Source organism: Aquarana catesbeiana, linkage group LG07 (genome assembly GCF_042186555.1).
Source record: "Aquarana catesbeiana isolate 2022-GZ linkage group LG07, ASM4218655v1, whole genome shotgun sequence".
In the NCBI taxonomy this organism is placed as follows: Eukaryota; Metazoa; Chordata; class Amphibia; order Anura; family Ranidae; genus Aquarana; species Aquarana catesbeiana.
In genome coordinates this window covers 57,345,794-57,367,433 of record NC_133330.1, presented here as the reverse complement: position 1 = coordinate 57,367,433, position 21,640 = coordinate 57,345,794, and the positions used below count along the sequence as shown (strand labels likewise).

General features: G+C 41.9%; 1 protein-coding gene across 1 annotated transcript in view; it reads right to left on the bottom strand.

Annotated features, from left to right (window-relative positions):
• Positions 1 to 21,640, bottom strand: part of SLC25A26 (solute carrier family 25 member 26) — a 237,641-nt gene that overhangs the window by 163,661 nt on the left and 52,340 nt on the right. The window contains exons 4-5 of the mRNA XM_073592196.1: positions 7,346 to 7,450; positions 3,706 to 3,753 (exon numbers count right to left, since the gene is read on the bottom strand). Of these exons, the coding sequence (XP_073448297.1) occupies positions 3,706 to 3,753; positions 7,346 to 7,450 (153 nt within the window). The remainder of the gene's footprint in view (positions 1 to 3,705; positions 3,754 to 7,345; positions 7,451 to 21,640) is intronic.

Below are 21,640 nucleotides of genomic sequence, written 5' to 3'. Positions count from 1 at the left end.
AACAAGAGTATATGCATTAATGTACAAATGTTATGGCAGATTAAAAAAAAAAAAAAGCTTTACGTGTCTTGCATGCTGTGTATTTCACTGTTTGGCCATTGCTGTCCTTTATTTAACAAATCCCGGCAACCTCATTTTATTTCTAAAATCTTAATTTGCTTGAAAAATAAAGTTCAACCCAATACTGCTTTGATTCAGATCATTCTAGGCTCTGTCTTCAGTAATTGCACAACTGTATTTGTCAAAGTGTTTCCATGCAATTATCAGCAATGTGTTACTGACACTTTAATTCAACTCCAGCTAATCTGTGTGAACCTTTTTGTTACTGGAAACATTATAAGACCTAATTAAGAGAAGCGTAAAACGAAAACTAAATAATTCAGACTCAGCCCTGGCATAATCATCCATTATATGGGATATGTAACACTTGTTTCTTGAGTTTGAAGTCATTCTTTAAAGTTGCAATTATACTGCTAAATGGTTCTAAGTCTGTTTTGCATGATGCCAACTAAAATTCAGATATCACCCTGCTACATTACAGTGAAAGCTCCCAAGTACTCAGCTGCATTAGCACATTGTTCCAAATATCTGAAATCCTGGAAGGTTTAAATAAGGAACACACACACTGCTTAAGGAAAGTAGGAAAGTGGATTGTAAAAATAAAGATTTTTTTAAAATTTCTGCATCAATGTCTCCAAAAATTCTGCATGGCTGAACCTGCATTGGAGGAGTTGGATTGGCCATGATTGATGTTCTGGGCCAATATTGTTGTAACCCAGGACAGATTGGTGCACCCCTTCCATCTCCAAGGGCACACACTTGCAAGTTCACTCATACAAGCAATAATTGTTTAGGACCCTAAGCATGCATGCGCGGCTGGCAGCATTCTAGTTTTTGAAGATACCTTAAATGGATCCTATGGTCAGGCTATGGACATTGAAGTATTAAAATATTCTTAAGGCCCCACAGATGGCTTGAATTTGACTGACTCTTGTTGAATTGGCCAAAATCTAAGGCATGGGTAGTCCTGCAAGCACCAAATTTTGCAGTCACTCTTGTGCAGAGCCACTGCACTCAGGCAGTGTCACAATATAATAGCCGACAGTGAAAATTACCTTATAGTATGGATGAAGAAATTGACTCTCCAGTTCAGCCCACGGGACAAAACTTAATGATGTACAGTGGCCCTTAAAAAGCAGCAGATGTGCTTTAAAACAAGCCCTCATCTCTGTAGCTGCATTTGCTAAGGAGCAATTCATCCTCAAATTTCACAGCAAAAAACACTGAATTCCATGAAGCTGTTCTATCAGCAGCTCAGCTTTAATAACCCCTGCAAAGAAGAAAGTCAAAACCTCTCCTGGTGCATGTGCCTCTGATGTCCACTGTATTAAGTTCCCACCAAAAGAATCTTCAGAATTTGACATGGCAAGGACTGTTGGGTGCCTGGTCCCAAACTGTGCTTGGAGGCTTCTCCTGCTAGCCCCTACATCAATAATTCATCCTGTAGCAACTTAGGGGCCAGTGAAAGGAAAAAATGAGTGCTGAGAGTGACTAGGCACCAAAAACTCCCCAGAAGTGTTGGATCCTGTTAATTCTTCAAACATCAATTCATCTTTAGTACAGACAGAGATCAGTAGTGCAGACAGCTAGAGAGGTATTACCTTTTTCTTTGGGGGGGGGGGGGGGGGGGGCTTTATTCATGGTTTCATTTTAGTGACAGAGTCCCTTTAAATCCCTAGCCTGGCAGAATTGAAAAATTAAAAGAAAAAAAAAAAAAAAAAAAAGACACAATGGCTTCCTACCTGCTTTGCATGAAAATATTCAATAATAGAAAATACTGTATACACAAGCCTAATCAACAAGTAATAGCATCCAACCCCCTACCTAATAAGCAGAGAGCACGTTTATCTCAAGATGAGAAAATCCTCATCTCCCACATCAATAATTGTTTTCATTCCGCTGACTGCTATCTGGAAATTAGCAAATAATTCATATGGAATCAGTTTTGAAGGTTCTTTTATGAGTACACAGAATAGAAAAGAGCCCAATTAAATACCATACAAAGTGCTGCCTTTTTGTGCGGCAAACACACCTCGGAAAGGTCGCATTCTGATCTTTTTATCACCGCTGGAAAATTAATTACTCCACTGACATATGTCAGGGTGATTTTTATAAGAGAGCTGAGCTGGGCTGGAGTTAGTCATTTCGCCCATTTGTTGGTATGCAAAACCGCCTTTCATTGGCAAGAAAATGTATTCATTAATTTCTGAGGTCTAGGGTAAGTCAGAGCGACTTGTACGCCTTCGTATTATATCCGAATGTTGATGAAATCTGATAGAAAAACATGTGTTTGCTAGGCTATAAAATCATGACAGGATAATTCTCATCTGGTTTATTTAAAAAAAAATGCTCCACCAAAAATGTATAGATCTGTCTTTTTTGGTTGCAAGCAAGCTCAACCATGAGCTAGCTTTTTAAAATGTACTAGGCTATATAAACATTTAAGTATTTATATGTTTTACTGAGCAGTAAATGAGCTTTAAAACAAGACTCCACTGACCTCTGTAGCTGCAGGCACTATGGAGCAATTTATCCTCCAAGTTCACAGCAAAAGTACTAGTTTCAGCTCCCCCTCCAAGCAGTATTTAGTAGCTCGCTAACTTTGTTTACCCTCCCAGCAATGACTTGGCAGCTCAGCTTGCCCCACTTCCCCCTCCCATCAGTAATTCAGCAGCTCAGCTACCCCTGCTTCCACCCCCAGCAATGACTCTGCTACTCAGCTCTCCCTGCTTCCCCTCCCAGCAGTGATTTGGCAGCTCAGCTACCCTTGAGGCCCCAGCAGTGACTCAGTAGCATAGCTTAAGCTGCTCCCCCTTCACAGCATTGACTCAGAAGCTGGCTCCCCCTGCACCCCTCTCCCAACAGTGACCCAGCATCCTTCTAATCCCTAATGTAAACACTGAGCAGGAGCTCTGAGTTGGGGGAAGCAAAGTGATCCATGAGTAGTCATAAAAACCTCCAGTAGATCCTTAAGCCGGGTACACATGAGCCGAATGTCGTAAGACATCGGCTGGTACTAAAAAAAATGGCCTACATGTAGGCCCGTGTGTAGGTCGGTCTGTCCGACGGAAGGCAGCCGTTCAGCCGGCTTCTGTTGGATGTGCATGCTGGAAAACCAGCAGCCAACGACTCCTGATCAGCGCTCTCAGACAATTGCAAAGATCGCTGATCGGAGTGTTCTTATGGGGGGCGGTCCCCCTGTCAAAACACAAAAGCTCAGCGAGGGAGATCGCTGCCCTAATGACGGATCGTTAGTACAGCATTCCGACCAGAGCTGACAGTCTTTTTCAAGGCAACCCAAAAAATACTGTACCCAGGCTTTAGGTGTAGGTTGAGAATATACCGTATGCAGATATCAACTTTTTTTAAAGCATTTTGACCTTGGCCCCACCCCCTCTTTCTTTAAAGCGATTCTTTACAAATGGAGATGGAGGGAGCAAGGTGAAGCTTGAGATATAAATCTAACTTCCACTGATTGTATCTCTTGATCTACTGGTTGTTTTACTATACAGCTTTTAGTGTAGATATATACTGTTTATGTATGTTTTTTTTATCATATGGTTAGTTTAAACAGTGTGGGTAATGAGCAGTTTACTTTAGCAGGATTAATAAACTGTATCACGACATGCAAATAAAATGACTTACCTCTCTCAGTACTGTGCTTTTATAGCCTCGATATAGGCCCCTTATACCCTGCAATATAAAAGCAATAGCTGAGACCATAGGAATAAGACACCATGGGGTTAATTTACTAAAACTGGGGAGTGAAAGATCTAAAGCAACTCTGCATAGAAACTAATCAGCTTCTGGGTTTTTGTGTCAAAGCTTAATTGAACAAGTTGAAGTTAGAAGCAGATTGGCTACCATACACAGCTGCACCAGATGCCCCATATGTCTACAGCAGGTCTCTGCTGTATAAAAGGTGCACTTCTACAGAATTAATATACTCATCTCCTAAAATACTCTGCCCTGCAGTGAATATTCCTCTCCCCAAATTTTACAAGGTGTGGTTGTTAGTTGGATACATGGATATACCATGGAATTAGGTTTGCATCTACAAAAAAAAAATGCTACTAAATTTGCAGTGGTGTATTCTTCTTTAGGAAGCATGAAGTTGGCCCCTGTTGTCTGAGCACTGCATCCTGGGAGGATGGGGATAGTCATATGCTCCTCCATAAATGGAAGCAGTGGGGTATCACAGCAAAAGACCTGAAGTAGGTGGAGCAGGGAGAAGTTGGAGGATGGACTGTCAAGAGAACCTGTCACTCTGCCCTCCTCAAAGGGCAAAGTGACAACTTTCTTTTGCCAAAATGTTTTATTAATAAGAAGTTGATAGATTTGGACAGAAGGCTGCATAATATCTGATTACAAATCATGTACCTAAAGATAAAAGAAATGAAAATGCATAAATGTTGAACACACTGAAACATGAGATGTGAACATTATAGTTAAGAAAGGACTTAACAATTGCACGCAAAGGTAGCAATTACATATCTCAGAGCAGGACTTCACACTGATAGGGTTCTGTAACAAATGGCAGTGAAGGTAGGTTTGTCGGTCTATGTGCAAAGCTTATCCCTCAGCAATAAGGCTAAGAGTATTGACCACAACAAAAGGGAGTGGATGAGATCCGATCCCTCCATAAAAGAAAATAAATAAAGAACAAGAGGAGGAAGAAGAGAATACAGGCAAAAGGAAGAGAAAAAGGAGCAGCAGGGGGAAACGAAGGAAGCAGGAGACACAAATGACATGGCTCAAGGAATGAGGTCTAAAGTTCCAATTACCATGCGGTAAGTTGAGAGGAAGAGGAATAATCAAGCCATGGCTGTCCATTTGAGAGGAACCTATCATGTGTATCATTTAGAATAGCTGCCAGCTCTCATTAATGAACCCTGTATGCAACTCTCAACCTAAAGGAAGTTGAGGGATGGAGACTTCCATGCCCGGGAAATGGTTTGCTTAGTTGCTGTGAATATATGGGAGATAAACGTTTGGTCATGGTGAGCAACAATTTCAAAAGGTTTGTGTAGGAGGGCCTCCCAGGGCTCCTTAATGAGATTAAAACAGTGGATTGGATTGACCATAGCGTAGACCCATAACTACAAGCGTCAAACCTAAAGGCAGGTCCACCATATGTGTACCATATTCCCAATGTCGAAGAATCTAGGAAAACACTCAGTTGGGTACAATGGCATAAATATATCACAATTCTTGCTGAGGAATAATATCAGCGAGACAATACCTTGTAGGAATTGGTAAAGTGACAACTTTCAAGAGTAGACCAACACAGTCCATAAAGGGAATTCTCCTCCATGGTGGCCACAAGCACTATAGTAGAACTATCTGCAACTTTACAAGTCTGTATAAATGCATGTCTGATTTGCAAAGCAACAGTCTATTTTTCAAAAATATTTGACCTTTTATTAATCCTTGCTATCTGTGTCCCCTCACCAATTATCAAGGCGACAACAAGGAAGAGAAAGTAAGCAGAAAGTCAAAATTTCATGGCTGTCTTCAGAACATGCATAGAGGAAATATCTTTAGAGGAAAGGAAACCTTTCCATCAGGGACACAGCAATAAAAACCTGACTGAGATTCTCCAATATAGCCAAAAAAAGATTTGGCTGGTGTGCTGCTTTAAAACAAACCTGTGCTTTGCTTTCCGCTAGGGGAGTCCCAATACCACTTTATTAAGACCGAGTAGAAGTATCGATACTTTTTTCAAGTACTAGCTGATACCGATTACCAATGCTTTTTTTAATGTTATGTGACAGTTTTCAAAGCACAATACAGATTAGGTGGCACTGATCTGCAGCACTGATAGATGGCGGGCATTGACAGATGGCACCGATGGCTGGCACTGACAGGTGGCTGGCACTGATAGATGGCACTGACAGGTGGCACTTATAGACATTGGGCACTGATAGGTGGCACTTTTTGGGTAGTGATGGGCAGGCACTGTCAAGCCATGAGGAAAGGCTGCCTGCGACGCCCATCTTGGTACTCCTTGCACTGGGCCGCATTAAAAGCAATAGCGGTCATCTTGTTACACCCAGCCCGAACTATATGGGCTGGGTGTAATAAGATATCCGCTGCTGGCTTACTGCGGCCGAGTGCAGGGTGTACCAAGATGGGCATTGGGATGTCCAACCGCTGACGTCCACACAGAGCATCACTTCTGTTGTTCCGCCCGCTGACTTCAGGTTGCGCCGGGTCGCTTTATTCATCTCTCCCAGGTATCGGATCTGGCATCGGGAGCATTTGTGCGAGTACAAGTACTCGTGCAAATGCTCGGTATCGGTCCCGATACCGATACTAGTATCGGGGCAACCCTACTTTCAGCCCATTCATAGCATATACTAACCTTCCTTTCTATGTACCACTGCTCAGTTCAGCCTCCAGGAGCCAAAAGAAATACCCTATACTTTCAAGTACAGAGGGGCATGTGACAGCACTGGGAAAAATCAGCCCTGTGTATGGGGAGTAGCCCAAAGGCTCTGTAAATGCTATGACTGTGACTACTCATAGTTTACATAGGATTTTCCTTTGGATCTCATCAGCTGAATGGAGCAGTGGGAAGGTGAAAATAAGGTGATGCTGAAAAGGGGGGCATTAACGTGAACCTGCTGTTCTTTTCTGCATGGGCCAAACACAAAATCACTTTAATGAGAACCTGTCATCAGATCATTAACTTCAATAAAAATCTTCCAATAAAATTTCAGTTGCATTTAACATATTTTATGCCTGATTTTTTACCTGAACAAGCTTCTCTTGGGTAGACACATCCAAAAGCCCAGAGGCTGCTTCTGGGTGCTGCCATCTTGAATATAATGTCAGTAGCCCCAGGGGACTTGAGCTGACGCTCAGTTGACATTCTATAATATTCCCCTTCGCTCCTCCCTCAGCTGCTACAGTGCATAAATGGTTATGTAGGGAGGTAAAGCAAGAGGTGGAGTGGCTGCACCAGCAAAACAATAGACACTCCCAGAAGAGGAGAGGGCTATGATATCCAAGGAAGGGGGTGGCTGTGCTAGAGAAATTACTCTACCCGCAGTAGTTAAATTTGTTAGTAAAATGCAAAGGCACACTGCAAGTGTATAAAAAGTACAAAAAATTACAGAAATGAAAACATTGCAGGAAAGCAATTAGGATCCTAATGATGTACACTGCCTCCTCTGCCAGTCTGTACCTGCTGTTGTTGAAGATTGTGACTTCTGTACTGCAGTAACGCAATTTTTTTGCGTTTTTATATTTGGAAATCCTCCAAAGGATTGTCAAAACTCACCTCTTGGCGCAGAGTAGCAGCAAACATCTGGTAGGTGGTGGAGGATGGAGACACTTGTGCTCTCTGCTTAACCACTTCAGAAGGGACACGAATAAGGCAAGCAACCTAGACACAAAAAGCAGAAGATGATACATAAGTTTCATTTGACATAGAATGTAAGCTTTGTGATGATTTAGCAAAACTTTTTCTGAACACAGCTTCCTGGAGCAACTACCGCGTTTCCCCGAAAATAAGACCTACCCTGAAAAAAAGACCTACTGTGATTTTCGGGAAGGGCTGCAATATAAGCCCTACCCCAAAAATAAGCCCTAGTTTAAAGTTCTGGTAGAGTGCTGGAATCCACTCCGTTGCAGAAGTGTATAGTGCAGTCTGTGTATGTGGGTGTGTGTGAGATCCAATTGTGCCAAGTACCTTCGGAATACCTACAGTGCTCGGAGTGGGGAGGAGAGGTCCGGTGGGCTAAGGAAGCGGATCTCCCGCTTTCAAAGCAGTCAGTGGGGGATCTCGGGCTCCCCTCCCTCTGCAGGGCTCCGGTGGGACATGGAAGCGGCAAGTGGCGCTCATCTGATCTCCCCTTTTCCAAGCGGTCAGCGGGGGATCTCGGGCCCCCCTCCCTCTGCAGAGCTCCGGCGGGTCTGTGGCACAGTTGGATTGCAGAAGCATACACTATTTGCATTGTGTGATACTGTAACAGAGTGGATTCCAGTATTCTACAAGCACTTTTACACAGGGGATTCCTGACAGGCAGGGAAGGAGAGAGACAGCACATGGCATGATAAGACCTACCTTGAAAATAAGCCCTACTGTGTCTTTTGTTGCCAAAATTAATATAAAACCCGGGCTTATACCTGGGGAAACACGGTATGTACCTCAACCCCTGTGTAATCAAGTGTTGTTATATTTCAGCAAACATAAGCAGAGTCCAGGGTGATATACAACTGAGAATAGTTATGGTTATATGGAATTGTTTAACCCACATGTGTCAAAAACAAGGCCCACCGCCAAATCTGGCCCTCCATGATGCCCCCTCATCTCCGCACCCAACCTTGTCACAGCAGTTAGCAGCAGAATGGAGGGCAGAACTCCTTCACTAGATCCTATGCTTCACCGTGCAGCCAAGGAGAGGCTCATCTCTGCTCCCCCCAACCTGTCTCAGCAGTAGGCAGCATAGAAGATGAAAGAACTCCTCCTACAGATCCTGGGCCTCTGAGCAACTGCAGCACCCCCGCGTCTCTGCCTCCCCTGGTCTCAGCATTCAGCTGACTCCAGCCCTCCTCCAGATCCTGCACTTTCTGCTTCTCAGCTCCGCTCCCAACAGCAGAAGCGCAATGGGGGTGCACTGCGATGTAAGGGAGGGTGGAGAACTCTTGACTTCTGATGGTGGGGCGGCTTTTTACATCTTATGTAAGGGTAGGTGGGGTGCCCTGGGCATCTGCTTATAATTATTATGAGAATACAATTCTATGCCAGTTAAAAAGTAGGGTTGGTATCATACACAATAACCTTTATTGGAGACTGCTCAGACAGAACACCACGGCAAAACCATGTTCTGTCTGAGCAGTCTCCAATAAAGTTTCTTGTGGATGATACCAGCAGTGTGGTGTGACCCTCCTTTTCAGATTTGCAACATCTGCTACAGGAGAGTGAATGGGCTCCATACCGCTCTACACCTGCCCTTCACAGCTTAAGTCTTGTTATTACTAAAACCAGTAAGGATCGAATACACAGGCAATTATTTTGTATGATAAAGAGTAGAGTCATTGGCTAACTGACTTTGACAACAGTGAGAGCCAATCAGGAGGGGGGGGGGGCGAACCACTGTTCCGTCTCTGAATGGACACACAGAGCTGAAGCTCGGCTCGGGTGCCTCCATAGCAAGTTGCTTGCTATGAGGACACTCAACAGGAGGGAGGAACCAAGGAGCACAGAAGAGGCACCTGAGGAGAAGATATGGGCTGTTTTGTGCAAATCCACTGCACAGAGCAGGTAAGTATAACATGTTTATTTTTATATAAAAAAAAAAAAGGGGGGGGGGGCATTACAATCATTACAGAACTAGTTGAAGTTAGAAGCCGACTGGATATCATGCACAGCAGCACCAGATCTTGCACGCTACAGTTTTAGTAAAGCAACCCCAAATCAAGGGCTAGAAATAATAGGTAAGGTAAGGGAGTAAGCTGCTTATGCGTTGATGTATGCCTTGGTAGATGAGGAAGCAATTAGTGACTAAAGCGAACTACTTCAACTAATTGCATTCTTGGGTGAAGAGGTGGGGATAAGAGTGTGCTCAAACATTTCAAGAGTTGGAGAGTGTCAAACATAAGATATGGCGTTCTAGAGGGGAGAAGAAGTTCAAAGGAAGCAGTAGAGGTGGAAGTGTGTGGATGTGACTAGAGAGGAGAAGAAGAGGAGAGGAAAAAATCACATATTGTTTTTGAAAGTATATATGAAATCGAGAATGATATACAGTTCTATGCAAAAGCTAAAAGCTTTAGGCACACGTGGAAATTGAGGGGTGGACCATTTTTCTTAAGTGCTCTCAACCACATATCCAGGTGAAAGTTCTGATTGGGAGAGATGTTTCTGAGGCAGAAGGACCACCTTGTGTCTTGCTGATTTGTTTACCTTTGCCACGGTGTGAGAAGGTTAAACCCCTACATCTTTACGACTAAGGCCCCTGTGAGGGGTGAATCGCTTCAATCGAGTCAATACTTTGGAGAACCACCTTTCGCTGCAATTACAGCTGCAAATCTTTGTCTCTACCAGCTTTGCACATCTAGAGTGCCATTTTTGCCCATTCCTCTTTGCAAAATAGCTCAAGCTCTGTCAGATTGGATGGAGAGCGTCGGTGAACAGCAATGTTCAAGTCTTGCCACAGATTCTCAATTGGATTTAGATCTGGACTTTGACTGGACCATTCTAAAACATGGCTATTTTTTATTGGTTGTAACGAGTATGGATTTCCCTAGCACAGTTTTATTCCCGCTACACTGTTTCTCTTTAACAAGTAAGCATTACGGTTTACAAAACATGCCAACTTCTCTGAATAAAGCTAAACTCCAAGCAAAGAGCTAAATACACTGTTGGTATATGAGCACTGTTTTACTTGCCAATGGATATATTATTTCTGTCCAGACAGTCCTAAAAATTGCTATAGTCCAGTTTGCTACACTGCACTTACATCAATATAGTTGGGTCACCTTCCTGATAATCATCTTTGATTGGACAGCAAGCAGACCAGCAGCTCATTTGATTGGCTCCTAGTGCTGTCCTTTTCTCTCCCAATCAGTTTAATACTGAACAACCTGATTAAAGGAGAAGAATGAAAACAAAGAAACATCTATACCCCCCTCCATGCTATACTGTGGTATCTGTGTGATGGTGCAGCTTTCCTATGTTAGCTCTAAGACCGAACTAAGGGATCACATGGTCACTGATCATTCATTTCAGTCTGCTCAGAGCGAAGAGCAGTGATTGTCAGTCACTGCTCTCTATTCTGCCCCTTCAGCCCTCACTGGAGCTCCAGGCTGGGAAGGGAGTGAGAGCAGCTGGCTCTCAGCCATCTGTTGAAAAGGCAGAGCCAGCTGTGATTTAGGGAGAGGGGTGGATTCTGACATTATTGTCAAGATGCTTCCTGAACCTTGAACAGCTCTGCCCCATCAGCTTAAAAGCCCACTACCAGCTGGCTCTGGGTCACAAGAGGACACAAGTAATTGTACTGCTGTGACCCACAAGAGAAGTTTGGCCATATTTCTCTTGTGTGGTCACAGCAGTTCAATTACTTTTGCCCTCCTGTGACCCACAGCTAGCTGGTAGTAGGCTTTTCAGATGACGGGCCCAAGCCATTTAGAGTTTAGAAAGCATCCCGACAATATTGTCAGAATCTACCCTGTATAAAAGAGAAGTGCCTCTAAGTATAGCAATATGGTTACATTTAATAAAGGTACAACATTTAGCAAGTCACATGGTTGCTTATTATTAAAACAGGCACATCTAAGTATGCAGGCATCCGGGGTAAATCTGTCCACATAGACCATCCTCCATACCACCATTGACGTCATCCCTTCCACGCTGCGCTCCATAAGCGCTTTAAGCCTCGCTTTCAAATCGCTCTACTGCAGGGTAGTCTTCCCGGCCACGATTCGTGCAGAGGATCGTCTATGTGGACAGATTTAGCCCAGATGCCTTTATACTTAGATGTGCCTCTTTTAATCATCAACCATGTGCGTTGCTAAATGTTGTACCTTCATTAAATGTAACCATATTGCTACATTTAGAGGCGCCTCTCTTCTCTTTTATATTCTGTTGCTCCTGCTAGATTTTGCTTCTAATCCCCTTGTGGAGGCTTCCATTTGTGGATGGACATTTTATGGTTACACAACCTGGTTCCATTGCTATAATCTTTTTATATGGACTATAAACTGAAAGACTTATGAATAAATGGTTGTGAAACAAATCATCTGAGTTTCCATTATTTCTTATGGGGAAATTCGCTTCAATATATGTGCTTTGGATTACAAGCATGTTTCCAGAACGAATTATGCTCGCAATCCAAGGTTTTACTGTATATTTTTTGTTTAATTTCTTAGTAGATACATGACTGTGTGGTATTTTATATGAGCCTCTTTGCTGGTTAACCATATATCAACAGGAAACAAAAATGGCTGCTGCAAGCATGTGTACTTGCGGTTTAACAAATTATCTGTATTTTGATGCCACACCAACGCATTCTTCGGGGCAAGGCATCACAAACTGACCACAAGTTTTGTAACTGACGAGAAGCGACAAGAGATATGTCCCTAACACAACATAAAACCATCCAACTCAGTAAAACGAGCCTGGAGTCCCAGACGTGTTACTACAATTAGGCCTCTGGCAGAACATTTATGTTGAATTAAGTGGCGCGGTGTGCATGACTGGTTGTGTGTTAAAAAGGAGCGCTGATTAAATGTGAACCGTGCAGTATCCCGCTGAATAGCTTCTAGCTCGGCAGACTCGCAGTTTGAGGAGAGAGCTTGTGCTTAGCGGAGAGGAAGATAAACAAAATATTACTGTCCATTACGTTCTGTCAACACGGATTTGGCCCTGTGTATGAAAGTGTCAAAAAAAGAAAAGAACCTTCTGTATTGCCTGTAGTAACCAATCTCATCCTACATTGCATTTTTAAATGAATATTCAAATTTAGAAGGCTCCGGTAAAATTCAGCGAAAAGGAGAGCATCTGGAGTGCACAACGGCATCAAAGTTGATCTTATTAGTGAATTCCAGGAATGTTTTTTTGTTTGCATAGTTACATTGGTTCAGTGTGGACCAAGGTAAGTATACATATTCCAAACCTGTGGGACCACTGTGGAAGCAGAGAAACACTGTAGTAGTCTCCACTAGCTCCCTTTTATGTATTACAACTATTTGCCTGGAGTTGAGCTTTAAAGTGGAAGTAAGCTTCCATCTCTGACTTGTACCTATAGGTAAACCTATAATAAGGCTTACCTATAGGTAGTGTAAATAGCTCCTAAACGTGCACCGTTTAAAAAATATTTACTATAAATGCAACCGATGATGTCGTTGGCGCATGCGCTTTGAAGGAAAGGCCACCCAGGTCGTTCTTTCGGAATCTTGTGCTGTAAACGGCGGCTCTCCCACACATGCGCAGGAGTGACGTCATCACGGCTCCGGTTAGTCACACAGCCGGAGTCCATGGACCCGGAAGGAAGACGGGTGAAGATGGAAGCAGTCTCCAGCAGTGAAATCGTATCGATGGAATTCTTCGTTTTTAGGTAAGTTTCACATAATGTGCTAGTATGCGATGCATATTAGCACATTATGCCTTACGTTGCAGGTAAGAAAAGAAAAGAAAAAAAAAAAAACTTGCCCAGCGGTTAACAACTGCTTTAAAGTAGGCCTGCGGAAATTAACGATTAATTCCTCGATTAATCGTTAATTTTTTTGATCGATCAAAATTTTTTTGATCAGTAGGCTGCCTGCCCTGGGGCCGCTTTGCGCCAAGCTGTGGCTGCAGCGCTCCACTCCCTCCTCCTCCTCCACTATATGTCATACACAGTCTGCGGGCATCTCCCGCTGTGTGCCTCCGCTCCGAGACACACAGCGGGGGATGCCCGCAGACTGTGTAATCCAGGCACAGGCACCGACTACAGTGAGGCTGCGAATATGGGCACGGTGAGACTGCATTATGGGCACGGTGAGGCTGCGATTATAGGCAAGCGAGGCTTCGATTATGGGCACGGCGAGGCAGCATTATGGGCACAGTGAGGCTGCGATTATGGGCATGGTGAGACAGCATTATGGGCACGGTGAGGCTGCGATTATAGGCACAGCGAAGCTGCGATTATAGGCACAGTGAGACAGCATTATGGGCACGGTGAGACAGCATTATGGGCATGGTGAGGCTGCGATTATAGGCACAGTGAGACAGCATTATGGGCACGGTGAAGCTGTGATTATGGGCACGGTGAGACTGCATTAGGTGAGGCTGCGATTATGGGCACGGTGAGGCTGCGATTATGGGCACGGTGAGGCTGCGATTATGACATGTGACGTCCTAGCCATGCCCCGCTATGTCCGGCTTCAGCCGTTGCCATAACAACGGTGCTAAATCAGCTAAAAGTAGTTGGATCTGTATGTGCGTTATAATTAATCAAAATTAGTTGATTAATCGATTAAAAAAATCGATTAATCGAACACGAAAATTTTAATCAGTAACAGCCCTACTTTAAAATGGTTGACAAACCCTTACGACACACTTTTAGCTACAGGTAAGCCTATAATAAGGCTTACCTGTAGCTACCCTGGATACTTACTAAACCTGAACGCTTTGGGAGATATCTCTGTATTTGCATGTGCCAACGTCATCGGCACATGCGCACCGAAGCAAACTGAAGCAACGGCACGTACGTGCCATTGCTTCAGTTAGACTGTGCCATTACCGGCGGCTCCCGCGCGCTTGCCCGGGAGTGACGTCATCGCAGCTCCGGCGCGGCGATACCCGGAAGTAACACCGGGGAGAAATGTCGCCGGCCGGAGCATTGAACAAGGACCGCTGTGGGGGCTTCGATCTAAGGTAATAAATAACGAGCTAGTATGCTATGCATACTAGCTCATTATGCCTTTGTCTTGTAGGTTTTTTTTTTTTTTTTATTGGGTTTACAAGCACTTTAAGGCCCTGTTCACACAGTGTGGTGAGTGACCTGCATTTTACCACTCTGGATGAACGCAGAACACTAGGGATGCACCGAAAAATATCAGCCGCCAAAATTTAATCGGCCAAAAATAGGGTTATCTGCATTTTACCAATAGAAATTAAAAAAAGTGCAGATAATGGCTTATAATGGATAATATTGACTTCAATGCAAAAATCGCATACCACTGACTTTATTGCAAAAATGCCAGCCACATTTTATTAAATTAAAACTTGTATTTTTTTTAAAGTGTCTGTTGGTTTTGGTTTTTGGCCAAATGCATCCTGAATTTTTGGCTTCAGTTTCGGCACCAGAATTTTCATTTCAGTGCACCACTACAAGACACCACTAGGATATGCAGAAAAAGAATTGTTTTCTATGTGTCCTGTTCACACTGCAACACAGCCTGGATGTGCGGTGCAGTGAGCTGGGTTAAAACATGCCAAGACATGATAAGACATGCTGTATTTACCGCAGCATACAGGAAGCATGTCACACTACAGCAGCACAATGCGCTGCTATGCAGTGACATTACTGAAGTGTCACTTTGTGCACGTCAAATAAAGTTCATACAAAAAAAGGGAACGTGTGATGCACTTAAACCCATATCATGCCACCCCCTATCACCGACCCACTGCAGCCTTAAGGGAGAGCTGCCTGCACATTAAACTGCTGTAATGTAGTGTGCGGTCAGTGGGTACAGGGTCTAAATGTAAAGAACTTTATTATTGTTTTTAACTTTTACAAGTCTATAAACTAATATTTTACTGTTTTTTTTTTTATAAACAAACTTTCATTACAGGGTGTTTCCATGACATGACTGGCGAATAAGATATGTTTTCTAATAAGAAAGTCCAGCACTAGCTCTGCACTTGTTGGCTTGTTCTGTCTAATAACCTACAGGGGCCGTATCTTAAGATGCCCATACAGCAGTAGAATTGTGTTCTGAAACTTTAATTTTTGGAAAGTTTTTCTGATTTTATAATGGTTAGTGGGATCAAATCAGTGATGGTTTTCCACTGGTGTGACAAGAACTAAAAGGTAGTAAGAAGCTGGAAACCATATTTTTACAAACGACAATGAAAATGGCAAGCGCAGATCAACACAGCGTCTGATTCAGAGCCATTTGGAAAAGGCAGGCCCGTGCACTGCACTCTAAGTCCGGGGTCAAAACTGCAAGCTGACCTCAATATGTCTAGAAAATAACAGAGATTGTTGACTTGTGAAGTTAGGCATAAATATTCATAGAACTTCATGCTTCATAACACTCCATGCCTTTACATTAGCTTTTTGTTTCCTTAAACACACGGAGGCAAAAAGGGAAAGGATTTCAGGATTAAAAAAAAAAAAAAAAAAAACAATCTACCTGTCAGAGGGGGTGATCACAGCATGGCTTCCTGACTTCTGTGGTGCTAGGATATTGGCCTGTGAAGGAGACTTACAGAGTAATGACTTCCTCTATATTCCAAAGCTCAGTCTATTTTATCTTAGATTATCTTTGATGTTTCCTTTTTTCCCATTTGAATCTGAGCTTCAAGCATCTCGGAGCAAGAACAAAATCCACCGTGCCCTCTTCCAAAGACTAAACTGAGATAATGTCATCTTTGGGCCGCTTGTCACATCCATTTCCTGGGAAACACCGCAGCCCTTTCGCAAAGACGGTGACATTTAGACATCAAAATGGATGAAATGTTAAACAATGAACTGCTTGAAATTGTTTCTTCTTATCTGTCTTACATATATTCAAAGAGAGTGTTATTTGTGAAGACAAGGTTGCCTCATTCCTGCGGTTAGAGAACAATCAAATATTAATGTTTACTGAAGTGGTAACAATGATCCGCATTACTGGGTTGTATCTCCTTCCTTGTAGATGGGAGTTCACAAAGTTCTCATTAAAAATAAAGTAGCTTTTGGCCAATTTTATTTGTTATTTTATTTACTTCTACAAGTCTATAAACTATTTTAGAGTAAACTTTCGTTACAGGGTACTGAAGTGGTAACAATGATCCGCATTACTGGGTTTTATCTCCCTCCTTGTAGACAGGATTTCACAAAGTTCTCGTTAAAATGAAAGTAGCTTTTGGCCAATTTTTTTTTTTTTTTTTTTACTTCTACAAGTCTATAAACTATTTTACAGTAAACTTTCATTGCAGGGTGCTTCCATGACATAACCTTGCAGAATAAGATAGATTTTCTAATGAGAAAGCCCAGCACTAGTTCCTTACTTGTTGGCTTTGCTCAGTCTAATTGAAAACCCACATGGGCCATATGTTGAGCTAACCATACAGCAGTAAATTTTGTTCCAAAACTTCAATATTTGGAACGTTTGCTCAGATTCCTAGTGGTTAGTAGGCTTAAATAGGATGATCATGTTCAACTGTAGGGACAAGCATATTTGAAGGTGCAGAATGAATGAACAAAATTATAACTGAACGTGGATTTTCATTTATCCATATTGCAATGCGCATGTTTCTGGCACAAAAGACACTTGTTTGGTACATCTAGAATTACATTCAAGTAGTAGGTATGGCCAAAATTTTAAGGGCTTTGAAACAAAATTACCAGCTCAGTGATGCCAAGATCAAATGACTGAGGGAATGATTTTTCTGAATATTCAGATAAGTATTTGATTGAAATTCTAGTTGTTGTATGGCCAACTTTATAGTAAGGAGGGAAGGCTGTATAGTAGTCTTCCTTTTTTAAGTAAACTTTCAAAACAGGGTACTTCCATGACATTATCTTGCAGAATAACATTTTTCTAATAAGAAAGTCCAGAACCAGCTCTTTACTTATTGGCTTTCTCTAATTAAAATCTTACGGGGGATATATGTTAAGCTGATCATACACAGCAGTAGAACTTTGTTCCAAAACTTCAATTTTTTTGAACATTCACTTGGTTTTCTAGTGGTTAGTGGGGTCAAATCGATGATCATTTTCAACTTTGATTCCTACTGTATTAAAGTGTATTGTATTTGTACTGTCTACCCTCATGTTGTAAAGCGCTGCGTAAACTGTTCGCGCTATATAAATCCTGTATAATAATAACTGTAATGACAAGAAAATTTGAAGGCGGAGAATTAAAAATGTTTCAGGAATGAACAAAATTCTAACTGTGAATGTGGATTTTCATTTATAAATATTGCAATGTGCATGTTTCAGGCACAAAACATACTTGTGTTGTACATCTGGAATTGCATTCAAGTAGCAGGTATGGACAAGCGCTTTGAAACAAAAAATGAGTTGAATCAATGATGCCACGATTAAATGCTCGAATGCCCTGTACACACGGTCGGATTTTCCGACGGAAAATGTGCGATTGGAGCTTGTTGTCGGAAATTCCGACCGTGTGTAGGCTCCATTGGACTTTTTCCATCGGAATTTCCGACACACAAAGTTTGAGAGCTGGATCTAAAATTTTCCGACAACAAAATCCGTTCGCGTAAATTCCGATCGTTTGTAGACAATTCCGACACACAAAGTGCCATGCATGCTCAGAATTAAGCAGAAGAGCAGCACTGGCTATTGAACTTAATTTTTTCGGCTCGTCGTACGTCACCGCGTTCTTGACGTTCAGAATTTCCGACCAACTTTCTGTGACCGTGTGTATGCAAGACAAGTTTGAGCCAATATCCGTCGGAAAAAATCCAATGGATTTCATTGTCGGAATGTCCAATCGTGTGTAGAGGGCATTATTAAGGATTTTTCTGAATTTTTGTACAAATGTTTGATTGAAATTCTAGTTGTGTATGGCCAACTTTATAGTGGGGAGGGAAGGGCGTATAGTAACCCTCCTTTGAATCATTAAGCTGTGTGTAAATGATTCTCTTGTCATTCCAAATTATTCACTATAGCAATAAATTGGACACCAGAAAAGTTAATGGTTTCCTTGAATAAATAAAAAGAAATAAAATTAAAAAAAAAAAAGAAAAGAAAAGAAAATTAGATATCTAGTTCTCTACATTGTATATAAAATATTAATGAAAACTCCATGCATTCCATTTAAATGAAAGGCAGCTGGCTCAGTGACAACAAAGGGCACCTTTTATCTACTAAAATATCTGAAAATTCAGGCCTAAAAGAGTGCGGTATGTGTAACGAAGACTTTTTTTGCAGTTTTAGACGGGAGTAGGGAGAGATTCAAACTCATCGAGATTTTTACAGCCGATCAATGGATCTAAGATTAAAGCACCACACCACCAATAGTTCAGATACAAATGCATTGCAATGTAGGATTGGGTATCAGACCAAATCAGAAAGACAACAAGTTTTAGAAGCCAAAAATCGCTCTCTTCACCACGGTTAAGAAAGCTAAATTAATAAAGTTTGTGATTTCACATTGGTCATACATAAAGTAACAATAGATATTTAAAATTACTGCTGGGAAATATGAAAACACAATAAAAACGATGACCAAAAAGATAAAAAAAATTATATAGATATATATTATTTATACACACACTTAGGGCTCATTTACACTTGCTTCGGCTTCAACACACATTAACGGCTAGTTTACACTTGCTTCAAAACAAGGCTTCAGACAGGCTTTGTTAAAGCTCTCTGAATGCCAAAGCTCCTGTCATTAAATAAAATGGTTAGATTACAGTCCTGTTTAGACCTTGCTTTTGCTTTGCTTCAAAATGATACCCCATGTCGCTTTAGTTGTGCTTCAAAGCGTCTTCAAAGCCCCCATAGAAGTCTATGGCAAAGCTCGCTTGAAGTCCCACTGAAGCCCCACAAAGGCTCATCGAAGCCCCATTGAAGCACCAAGCAAAAGCAAGGTGTAAACAGAACTGCAAGCTAATCATTTTATTTAGTGACAGGGGTTTTGACTGGAGTTCAGAGAGCTTTAACAAAGCCTGTCCAAAGCCATGTTTTGAAGCAAGTGTAAACTAGCCCTAAGGCATTATCAATTCCATACTCTATATTGTATATCAGGACCAAGATCATAATGATGTCATTAGAAACTTGTTCGGTAAGAATAACTATTTTTAAAATAACAAACTACATTGATATTAATAGTAATGTTTTTATTGCAGTCAGTATTCTGGCTAGGTAGATTTACCCTGTTTGACCAGATGATCACGGTCACCACAGCAAGAGGTGGGGGGAGAGGGACCTTCTAATGGAGACTCCTGTTTTCGTGCCAACTGTCTAAACGGGAAAATTCCCTTTGCTTTTTGGAGACTTTCATCTCACTTCTTGTTGCATCTCTGGGACAGGAAGTGAAGAAAATCTTCCCAAAGAAACCCAAAAAACTAAACACAAACTGACAGGGAATTTTTCCTTTTCTTATATATACACTTTAAAGAGAACCAGTCCTGACTTGGCTCACACAGGTATTAAAACATTCAGTTACTTATAAAATCTATAGGTTACACGGTATATATAATTATTTGATATACATACACACATTTGCTTAGGACAGTTTTTTCATATGTTAACCAAAGTAGGAGTAACTCAGCAAATTTTATTGAGTTGATGAATTCTACCAAGATAAAAATGCTCCCACCTGCTTTTTTACTAAAGTTTTTAAAGAGAAATTACTCCCCGCTAACATAAGGGTAATCTACTATTTTCTAGGTAATGAAAGATAAAGTCTTTCCTGGGGGAGTGTAATTATTTTTTCCCCTTTTGCCACGTTTCAGCTTTTCTTGTCATCTTCACTGGAGAAAAGGCAGCAAAATATGTGTATAAAAAAAAAAACAAAAACAAATTGTTTAGTATATTTTTCATTGTATTCCGAAAAAAAAATGTTTATTGTTTTTAATTTTTTTTGTCAAGTAAATATGACATACTGCAAATGAGTTACACACCAGCTAACACACACCAGCTAACACACCAGGATAAGGATACTTTAAAGCGGGGGTTCACCCACACCGCCAAAAAAAAAAAATATTAAAAGCCAGCAGCTACAAATACTGCAGCTGCTGACTTTTAATAAATGGCCACTTACCTGTCCCGGGGTCCAGCGATGTCGGCAGGGGACGCCGAGAACCCGCTCGGTTCTCGGCAGTTGCCGCCGCGATCCTAGGTGAGGGAATCAGGAAGTGAAGTGTTGCGGCTTCACTTCCCGGTTCCCTACTGCGCATGCGCGAGTCGCACTGCGCGTCCCAAGTGGTCCCTGCTCTCTCCTGGGACCTGTGTGTTCCCAGCAGACAGCACGGTGGGGACGGGAAGAGGTATAGACTCCCATGGGAGTCTATGCCGGAAGTGGGTGCAAATACCTGTCTTAGACAGGTATCTGCACCCCCCTCCCCCCTGAAAGGTGCCAAATGTGACACCGGAGGGGGGGAGGGTTCCGAAAAGCGGAAGTTCCATTTTTGTGTGGAACTCCGCTTTAAGTAGAACTTTACTTATATGTGTGTGTGTTTGTACACATGTATACAGTGGGAAAAATTGTTATTTGATCCCTTGCAGATTTTGTAAGTTTGCTCACTTACAAAGAAATTAAGGGTCTATAATTTTTTATCATAGGTGTATTTTAAATAGATAGATAGAATAGATAGAATATCAACTAAAAATCCAGAAAAAACGCATGATACAAATATTGTAAATGGAGTTGCAGTTCAGTGAGTAAAATAAGTATTTGATCCTCAAGAAAAACATGACTTAGTACTTGGTGGAAAAACCTATGTTGGCAAGCACAGAGGTAAGGCGTTTCTTGTAGTTGGTTATCAGTTTTGCACACATCTCAAGAGGGATTTTGGCCCCCTCTTCTTTACAGATCTCCACTAAATCCTTAAGGTTTTTTGGCAACTTTCAGCTCCATACATTTTCTATAAGATTAAGGTCTGGAGACTGGCTAGGCCACTCCATGACCTTAATATGCTTCTTCTTGAGTCACTCCTTTGTTGCTTTGGCGGTATGTTTTGGGTCATTATCATGCTGGAAGACCCATCCATGACCCATCTTCAGTGTTCTGGCTGAGGGAAGAAGGTTCTCACCCAAGATTCTACAATACATGGAACTATCTATTGGCCCCTCAATGCGGCAAAAGTTAGCCTGTACCTTTAGCAAAGAAAAAGCTCCAAAGCATAATGTTTCCACCTCGGTGATTGACTGTAGGGATGGTGTTCTTAGGGTCATAGTCAGCACTTTTC